The sequence below is a fragment of the Cajanus cajan genome, chromosome 7 (assembly GCF_000230855.2).
Source record: "Cajanus cajan strain Asha chromosome 7, NIPB_CcT2T_4, whole genome shotgun sequence".
NCBI classification, from domain to species: domain Eukaryota; kingdom Viridiplantae; phylum Streptophyta; class Magnoliopsida; order Fabales; family Fabaceae; genus Cajanus; species Cajanus cajan.
The window spans coordinates 31651620-31662216 of NC_138523.1; the positions used below are offsets into that span (position 1 = coordinate 31651620).

Genomic DNA, 10597 nt, shown 5'->3' on the forward strand with positions numbered 1-10597 from the left:
CGAAAAAACCTGTTTATGAGAAAGAAACAAAATAAAAATGTTTTGATCATGTTTACGGGAAACCTGTTTAATGATAACGAGGAAAAACATTTTTATCACGTAAATTAAAAAATACTCGTAATAATATATTTGAAAATAAATTTGTTAATTTTTTTAAAAAGTTAAATTTATTAATATCATTAATATATAATAGACTTTTATTAGGATAGACTAAATTTTTAAAAAGGTTAGACCTATAAAAAATTCATAATAAATAATAAATCAGATATGTACATTCCAAGTATGGATTAACTTATTTTCATCCCTAACATGATATAGATTCAAATATATAAAAAAATGGTTTTAATTTAAAATAATTTTATTCATACAATATTATTTTAATTATAGTTTTTAAATTTGCATGACATCATTAATAAAATATGTTTAAAATTGAAATGATATTTTTATTTAATTAGTATTTATTAAAATAATGAATGAAATTAAAATTTTTCATTAATTAGATAACCAATTAAAAAAAAATTTACTTATTAATTTAAAATTCCATATAACACAGACTAAAATGACACACAATTCTGAAAAATAAATATATTTTAAAATTTTAATTTTCAAAAAATTGACAGCGTCATTTGTGTTTGCTACTCTCTCAACTCTCAGAATGAAACCCCTAAACCTTCTCAAAACCCTAATTCTTCCTATCAATGTGACGGCTAATAAAGAGTTCAAAGTCCTGTCGGTGGCTTTCCCCTCTGCCAGAAACCCCGCCGTGCCAGCCCAAAACCTCCAGCAACAGCGCATGCCCAATCCACCGTTCCAACCGAACTCCGGCATCCCCTTCATGTCCTTCGACATAGGCTCCACTGCAGCGTCCACCTCCTCCAGGCCAATGAAAGCTTCCACAAGGCTCGTCGTGTCGCTCGCCGACGGCGGGGACGAGCATCGCGGCCTCATAGCGTACCTTTTCAACAAAATCCTTTTTTTTTTGTCTCTTTCGTCTTCGATCTTCCAAATCTGATTATAGTGATGATGTGGGTGTGTGGGCGAAGCTCTCATTCCCTTGTTAGAGTTTCGTGAGAAGGAGGTGATGCACCATTATGAGGTCGATACTGATGCCGAGGTCTTGAAGTTTCTGGGGAGAACCAAAGGTAAAATCTTTGAAGTTAGATTACTAGACCGAGTAGCTTTTTGATTCTCTTTTTTTTAGATTAGATCTTCTATTATTTACAAACGCTCTTCTCTTTATAGTAAATGATGGCAATGATTGCTTTCAAAATTTGTGATGAACCTGTGTGTTCACAAATTCTTGTCAAAAATGATTTTGAAACTTGGATTCATTTTTTATACCTGTTGGTACAGGCATATCCTGTAACCTCTTAGAGTTGAAAGGCTTGCCATGAGGTATAATACATGCTGATTCAGATTTGGAGTTAAGACCATTATGGTCGAGAAGCAGTTCAAGGTCAAAGGTCAGGATTTTTGCATCATTCTTTCTATTTTTCTTCCTCCTTCACTACAAATTCTATTTTTTCTATTTTCAAGCAATTCAAGTGACATAACAATGGACTGGATTACTTTATGCTTATGTTGTGCTGTTATTTAATTCCAAAATTTAGTCTTTTTTATTTTTTTGTCTGTGATACGGTTATTTTGATTTAATTAGTTGGTATTTGATGTAAAATGCAGAAGTAGAACCAGTGTATTCTTAAGTGAGATTATGGATCAGAAAGCAGGGGATGGCAGCAGTGTGAAGAAAATAATATCATCATGTGATGTTGAGGCTTTGAAGAAGTGTTTGGAAGAGAATAAGGGAGACTATGTCAAATGTCATTCACAGATTGAGGCTTTTAAAGCATCATGCTCGCTCAAGAAACCAAACCCCTCTTGATTCTGTCAATTCTTGTTTTCATCTTGAAATTCTGTGATTGACATTCACGGTTTGTTTCAAATGGCTCTTTTATATGCTTGTTCTAATGATAAAATGCCAACATGTCTTATGATCGGCAAATATGTTGATCATTGTTCATAATTTGATGGTTTCAGAGTTGTTTCTTCCTTTTAGTTCAAGTTAAGACAGCTTATTCCTTGCTTTTCTTGTCTTGAAGGAATTAAAAAAATGCTTTTATCAAAGCAAGTAGTAGATTACTGATCATAACTTCTGTTGTTTATTTTTTATCAAACTAGATTGCATATCACCTTCTGTTGTTCTTGTTTCAACAGTCAAATGGCAGGCTTCTCACATTCGTCTTCACTAGAGCCGAAAGTACTTGGAGGTTTGTTGCTTAATAAACTCAAATAAGTCAATAAATTAGTAAAGGCTTATTTATATATTGTCTTAATAGATCATGGGTTCTATTGAAAAACTAATGTTTTTTATTTCTCTCGGCTAAATGGAAATGTAATTTCTAATGTTTTCTCTTATTGTAGGACACCAGTCCTTACTTGCATTTCTTTGAAAAAATTTCTTTATTTGTTGAATATTTTACTAGCTCCAAATTCAAAGCATGGTCTTATTGAATCAATTTCTGTTCTCTCCCTCCCTCATAACTCAAGAATCATACCTATGACGCAAGTGATTATTTGAGATGAAAGCATCTATCTTTCTCAAGAATTTTTATTTTTAATTTCATATCTTGGATGAATTTTTTTTCTGGAATCTTGATGAAGGACACCTTTTTTTATTTGCATTTTTGGTTTTATTGATGATTTCATTTTTTTTCACCTTTTATTGTTTGTCTGTTTATGATTTTGCAGAGGCCTTGAAGTTAGTTATTTCAGAATGTAAACCTAAGGCCAAAGCTGTGGACATTTGTGAGAAAGGGGATTCATATATTAGAGAGTAAGGTTTTATTATTTATATATGAAGGAGAATTATTTGTGAATTATGATATTTTTTAACATACATGTTCATATATGCATACAGAATTGCTGTTTTGTTTATTTATTTATTTTTAATATTTTTGGATTATAGCTTATAAAGTTTGTTTTATGTGTGTGTACAAACAAACTGGAAATGTGTACAAGAACGTAAAGAGGAAGATTGAGAGAGGTGTTGCTTTCCCAACTTGCTTATCTGTAAACAATGTGGTCTGCCATTTCTCTCCACTAGCCAGTGACGAGACAGTGTTGGAAGAAGGTGATATATTGAAAATGTAACATTTTTGAGCATGGTTTTTTTTTCTCAGTAGGAATTTTGTTATGAGTGATGGGGGAATGAAATTTGTGTTTTTCGCTATTATTGGGAAGCTGATGGTAGTTTCTTTGGTTGTTTGTAGTGATTTGGCTTGTCATATAGATGGTTTCATCGCGGCTGTGGCTCACACTGATGTTCTTCAGGAAGGTCCTGTCACAGGAAGGGCAGCTGATGTTATTGCTGCTGCAAATACTGCTGCTGAGGTGGCCTTGAGGCTTGTTAGGCCGGGAAAAAAGGTAATCAACTTAAAGGATTTTTTCCCCTGTATTTGAATTTTTGTATGATTTGATTTGGAATTTTCAACATGTTGCCTCTATTAATTGTATGTTTGGTAGATAGGTATAAGGTCATCACTATATAAGCAATCCAGCTTAGTAAAATTAGGTTGCTTCATGTGTATTGTTTGAAGGGGTTTCTTTGCCTAAATGTGTGCCTTGTGGATTTTGATCTCTAAATGATGAAAAGTATCATGGCTATGGATATACTCCAATGAAGCTTTATTGTCATAGTTACACTGATAGAGGTCATTCATTATTTTTCATGTGTTGTCTTGCCGATTAAGCACATCATTAATCCTGGGAACTCCTCTTGATGTCTGTATTGTTCTTTTATCTTCATTTTAAATGATATCATGCATTTTCATCAAAAAGACTTGATATTTTTGTTTTGATTGAAATTGTTTCAATAATTTTTTGGCTGGATATCTCATATTTCTATCCAGTGTTCCACTTTCTTCTAAAATTATCTTGATTTGGTTTATAGTGTGCATTACGTACTTTGATTGCTAGTTAGGTATGACTTTTTTATTCTTAAAATTTCTGTGGTTTTGGTTTTGTTAGCTGGCGTGCAATGAATTGAACTAGCTAAGTAATTCAGTGGTTAACAATATGTTGATTGTTTGGATCAAATCAATAGTGAAATTGTATATAGTTTCCATCGTTCACACTTTAAATTCTGAAAATAGTTTTTTATATATTTGATGCATCAGCATTCATTCTTCTAAGAATTTATATATACTTGCCTCTCCTCTGCCTCGTCTAATTTCACATAGGCAGGTTTGAAGCATGCATGCACTCCCCCACCCTCTCTACTGGAACTAGTTTGTTATGCTAATGATTACTTTAGACTTCTTTTTTAATTTTGATAAGTAATACCAGAAAGGTAATGAAGTCTGCATATATAACATGAGTTTTTGAATTAATTTTCTATTCGATTAAAATCAATAATAAAATCACTTAAAGTCAAAGTAGAAAATAACTTTTTCAACTTTTGACAGTAATTCTGAGGCTGGGAATTGATTATATAGAAAGTGTCTGAATATATTATTAGTATGATTGATATGCGTCAGCAGTTATGGAGGTAGAATCTAAGTTTTAGAGTTATGAAATGTATGTATGGGACATGTGCAAGTGTAAGCACTACGTACACTGCTATGTATCTTTATGGACTTGCTGTTCAAAAATTAGGCTGTGATGACTCTAAAATCTCTTCTGACATTCAAAATCATCACCAGAGCCACTCAAACTGTTCTTGGTGCATGGTTGCATCTTATTTGGAGTTTTGAATTTTTCATTGGAATCTAATGCCTCTCATATTTAATGATTTTGCAGTATAGTTATAGTATTAAAGAATTAAGAATTTTTATATAATAATTGTAACTAATATTGTGTGTAGTTTTAAACTGTGTGTAGTTTTAAACTATGATTTAAGTAAAAATAATAATTTTATAATATAAGTTGTGGTGAAATAGCGTGATTGAAATTGAATTGAATTGAAAGGGGATTAGTTGTGGGGATTAGTTGTGGTTGTTTGTGTTGTTTATTTGTTTTTGAAATGTGACCAATTCGAGAAAGGAATATTGCTTCCCTTTTCTACAGGGTTGACACACTAATGGATTTCCATCTGGAATTGGAACCTCAAAGAAGATAGATAGTCCACTGGTGTCGTGTTTGACATATAATTTTTGCTTTTTAAGATAGATAAGTTATCTATGGAAATTTCCGTAGGTAACTTATCTACGGAAATTTCTGTAGGTAAGTTACCTCCGGAAATTTCCGTAGGTAACTTACCTACGGAAATTTCCGTAGGTAACTTACCTACGGAAATTTCCGTAGGTAACTTACCTACAGAAATTTCCGTAGATAAGTTACCTACGGAAATTTCCGTAGATAAGTTATCTATGGAAATTTCCGTAGATAAACTCATCCGTAGATAAATTGTATATCCGTAGATAAAATCCGTAGATAACGTTATCTACGACCTTATTATCTACGGATTTTTTCCGTAGATAATCCGTAGATAATTATCAGTTATCTACGGATTTTCATCATTATCTACGGATTTTTTCCGTAGATAATGCTGATTTTTCTTGTAGTGGGTATATATTAATTGAATAAAAGAGAGTATGTGTGAGAGAATTTGACATTGTATTACCTCGTTATGATTCATGTTGTCATATCTTAATTTGTAGCCAAGTAAGTCTCCATAGGGCATGCCTGTAAATCTTAGCCCTCTTCTTGACCACCTAAAAAATTTGTACATTGATAAAATTATAAGTAGGATGTAGTTGTTTGATGTATTAAAGTGGTATAAAAATTAATTCATACCTCAATACTAGCAGAAATGTAATATCCCGTTGGCCTCTTGGTTGGATGAAGAGCATGCGATACCAAGCCCAAGACTGCAGAAGCAAAGAACATCCACCCATTTTCTTTGACGATAGAAAAATTGCCCTGCACATTTCTTTGTACAAATGTGCCAAACAAGCAGAACTTCAACTATATCGTCATGCACGTTCCAAGTCAGCCAATAGTGGTAAATACATTAAGTGAAGTCTATTACCTGACTTGTCTAGCATAATGACACCACCAATCAACCCTAAGATATATGTCCTACAATGTTGGTGCAATTGTTGTTCAGTGGGTTCATCTGGTAGTGCAATTGTATGGTCTATTAACCATTTTAGTTTTATAGTTAAGCCAACTAGAGCTTCCCCTTTCGGAGGTACGAAGCCTAACAACTCAAAACACAATTCATCCCAGTCAAAAAAAGTTGGTCATGTGACAGCTTTGCCATCAATCCTCAAACCCAATTGTAGTGCCACATCTTCCAAAGTGACCGTGCACTCACCAACTAGGAGGTGAAAAGTATGTGTCTTAGGTCTCCACCTCTCCACCAAAGACGTTATCAGACAATCATCGATTTTAAAATGTCTAATTTTGGCAATCTCGCCAATGCCAGCAACCTCCAACAAATGTTTAATTCTTGGGTCAGGTGTAGGCATGGTATGATAGTAAGATTGAATTACTTGACCACTTGTCTGCCAATATGGTAGAATTGAAATGTTAGTAATGAATAATATTAGTTGTAAATTAACATTATGCAATAAATATTACCTTACCATAAGATGATTTTCATTTGACCTATAGAGGTGTTGTTTCCACAACATAGTTGAAGATGAAGAAGACATTCTTGAAAAACAATAGCAACAAAATTGAATAGTGCAATAGCTGAAGAGAATTTATCTTTTGTTGTGTGTTTAGGGTTGGAACGTATGTAGTGTATATATAGTGCAAAAAAAATTGAATTAGTCTGTCCATTACGTCAGGAATCCAAAGACTTTGTGCAGAGTGTCATTACCTTCGTCCCAGAGCATTAGGAATCCAATGACTTTGTGTAGTGTCATCAATTGCTTTGTCCTAGAGCATCAAAAATTTAATGCTTTACGCAGAGTGTCATTGCCTTGGTCCCAGAGCATCAAGAATCCAATCTTTGTGCAATGTCATCAATTGCTTTGTTCTAGAGTGTCATAAAATTAATGTTTTATGTAAAGTGTCATTGCCTTGTTCCCAGAGCGTCAGGAATCCAATGACTTTGCGTTTGTCCACATTAGCTTGTAAGCATGTTGCTTTAGTTGTATATAATATTCTGTAACAAAGGCTAAAATGCATCAGATTGAAACATCCAATTAATGGAGTCGTTAACTGTTCCGGCCACTGTTTATTATGATGGACAAATTGTCTTCACTGAGCATGGAGGTACGTTTGTTAGCAACGATGTTAGAACCCTACTAGTAAGCAACAGGATGACTTATGAGCAACTTAAGCAGGTTATTAATAATAACCTTAATCTTCCTCATTACAAAGTTGTCATAGATATCCATTACCAATACCCAATTTCATGTATTGGTGGTGTATATAAATATACAATGTGTCATCTTAGGGATGATATGAAGATGTGGAGTGCATGTTTTCATTGTTCACAGAAATGCACGACCTAAAAAGTCTCAAATTATATGCTACGATGACGTATATTGGATTATTGCATGGGATGGAAGCGATTGAAAGATACCTTGACCAAGCAATGAAGTTAGACAACTAATGTTATATGTTTTAGGGTTTATGTTATTCATCTACTATGTTTGAAATTTGTATAATTATTTTTTTAAAGTTATTTTCATTTTAATGATGCAACCGTTATAATTATTGTACTTAATATATAATGTAATTAATATTTAATAAAATAATATTGTCATGTATTTATTAATAAATTTAATTATCTATAATTATTAATACAAAATCAATATATTTATTATTAAATTACATTATTCAATTTTTTATATTTAATAAATTTAATTTAAATAATAAAATCAATTTTAAAAATTTAAATATAAGTATAATATTCAATTTTGAAATTTAAAATAAAATTTAAAAATAAGTAATATTAATTTTTATTTTTAAATATTATTCTTTAAAATTTATTTAATTTAAATATTAAACATATTTTTCATATTCAAAAAATTAAAATAATTTTTTTATTTTTTAAATTCAGAAAACAAAAAATGAAAAAAAAAATCCAAGTGAGAAATCGATTACTAGGTAACCGATTTCTCAATGAGATTTTGAAAAAAAAAATTTAAAATCTATTGAGAAATCGGTTACCCAGTAACTGATTTCTCACTTGGGGTCATTTTGGTAAATACAAACTGGCTCAGGTTATTAAAATAAATAAAAAATAAAAAAAAATATTTTAAAAACTAAAAAGTCAATTTATGGTGATTTCTAAAATTTCTAAAATTTATTTATTTATTTTTGTAGTGTTCAGTGACACGCATTTTCTAAAACTCTATTTGATGTTGTTGCTGAGAATAGATCCTAAACCTATATCCTATATTCATCAACAGGACAAGGCTAATGTGTCACTGTACTTCTATAAATTTACCAAATGTTATATATATAGAACAAAAGCTTTCTAACCAAAAATAAAACATCTTTGAGACTTCCCTTTCTCTTTGATTATAATAGAAGGCGATGTCAAGTGAAATTATTTTCCGCACGTACAAACTGTGACACACATTGACATACAATATTGTTGCTAACTTAATATAAAGTTGTGCCTAACTTATATGATTTTACATATAAAACAATGCATTTAATGATATTAGGAACTATTTATCAAGATAAATTTTACTTTATATGATAAAATAATATTATAAAAATATGTTAATTTGTTTTGTAAATTGACAGGCATTTTAATATTTATCAACATATTAACATCATAAAAAGAATTACTTTCATCATTTAAAAAATGATAATTTTTTTAAAGAAAAAGTTAGAAGAGAAACATTATTTTAAAGAAATAAAGAATTATTGAATTAAGTCAATTGATAAGAAAAATAGAAATTGAATTTTTTTAATTAAAAAACAGAGTTATTTACTTAAGTTTAATTCTCACCTATTTATTTGAATATATATATAGAGAGTGTAAGTGTGTGAGAGTGAGTGTGAATATAGATAATTAACTAATTATCATTTGTAATATAAACACTTTCATGGCATGTTTAAAATTTAGCTGAAGAGTGTGATAGACCTAATAAATAGAGGTTTTCTAAATGATGTTTGTTCATGTTTCATTTTAATAATGTTATGAGAAATAAATATAAGCATCATTCATAATTATCTTGCCATTAAAGTTGACATCGTGTTTAGAAATTTTAAAATTTTAGGTAAATTTTATATTAACTCCTACTCAAATATAATTTCAGTTTTCATTTTACTTTAAGCAAATTTATATTTTTTATGAAAGTTATGCATGTTAGAAAATATTAAATAATACTATAATGTGACTTATGTGAATTAAGAGTTTAAATGTAATTTAATAAAATAAAAAGATTTATTGATAAATATGGGAAGTTATTATTTTTAAATTTTATAACCGCCGATAACTAACTTGATGGAAGTTAGTTGAATAAGAGGAACTATTTGGGTTCTATCTCTGCCATATGAAACAACTCTCATTATTTTATCATCAAAGAGAGTGATGTGAGTATGAAGTATGGGAAGAGATAGATTGGGAAAATGTGATTGAAGAACTTATTCTCATTACGGTTATCATGGATCAAGGTAAGTCTTTCTTACTATTAAAGTGCATGTGAGAATCATAGATTTCAAGATCCTAAGACATTATAAATTATTGATATGCAATTGAATGAAATAAACAACTTACATGTGGTATCAGAGCATGTGTTGTGAAATTTATGATTCTTCATTAATTAATGATGTTTTCCCAATTTATGAATCCTAATTCTAATTGAAAATGGATCAAGAACCATAGTTTTCCGTTGTGCATATTGAGAATGGTTTCAATTTGAAATGTCCCTTAAAATCGATCCTGTTACGAGAACCATCATATTATAGATTGTTATCAATTTCTCTAAATATATATTGAATCGAAATGGAATTGCCGAATTGTTTTCTTCATTATGAATTTCAATTTTGTTCTTACCGGAGATCTGCTGTAGAGATGATCCGCCGAGCAAGATTGGAGAGCCTCCTTCGCTGGTACGTTGGTGTTCCAAGATGGGGGTGGTACCTGCAAAAGAGACTCTGATGCTAAAGTTAGGGTTTGTATGAGTATGTGTCTTGTATAAGTAATGCACGTACCTTAGTGTGAATTAGGGTTGCGTTGGGCCTTGGGCCCGAGATCAGTTATGATCTAATTAGGTAACGGATCTCATCTGGACCGAGATCTCCTGAGATCGGTTATGATCTAGTTGGATTACGGATCTCGTCTAGGCCGAGGTCTCCAAATGCGTGTTCTGAGGTCAATCCACACTGTGATGCCGAGCTCGAGCTTTGGCGTGACGGTACGGATAGTACACTAGCCCCCCGAGCTCCGAAGACCGTGGGTCTAGGAGTTTAAAACTGAGCTCGAGCTTTGACGTGGCGGTACGAATAGTACACTAGCCCCCTGAGCTCCGAAGACCGTGGGTCGAGGAGTTTAAAACCAAGCTCGTCAGGGAACAATGACCTTTCGCGTACGCCTGCTTGTTGAGATGCCATGTGTCATAACTGGTCATTTCCCGAAAACATGCAAGTGGCGCGTTAATGGGAGTGACAGTTATGTAATGAT

The 10597-nt window shown here is 31.8% G+C and overlaps 1 protein-coding gene across 1 annotated transcript; it reads left to right on the forward strand.

Annotated features, from left to right (window-relative positions):
- Positions 1-2967: 2967 nt before the first annotated feature.
- LOC145949516 (ERBB-3 BINDING PROTEIN 1-like) lies at positions 2968-3981 on the forward strand. The gene is made up of 3 exons (XM_083059516.1): positions 2968-3146; positions 3270-3423; positions 3597-3981. Exons 1-3 carry the CDS (start codon positions 2983-2985, stop codon positions 3639-3641), a joined length of 363 nt encoding a protein of 120 aa, XP_082915642.1. The 5' UTR covers positions 2968-2982; the 3' UTR covers positions 3642-3981.
- The last annotated feature ends 6616 nt before the right edge of the window (positions 3982-10597 follow it).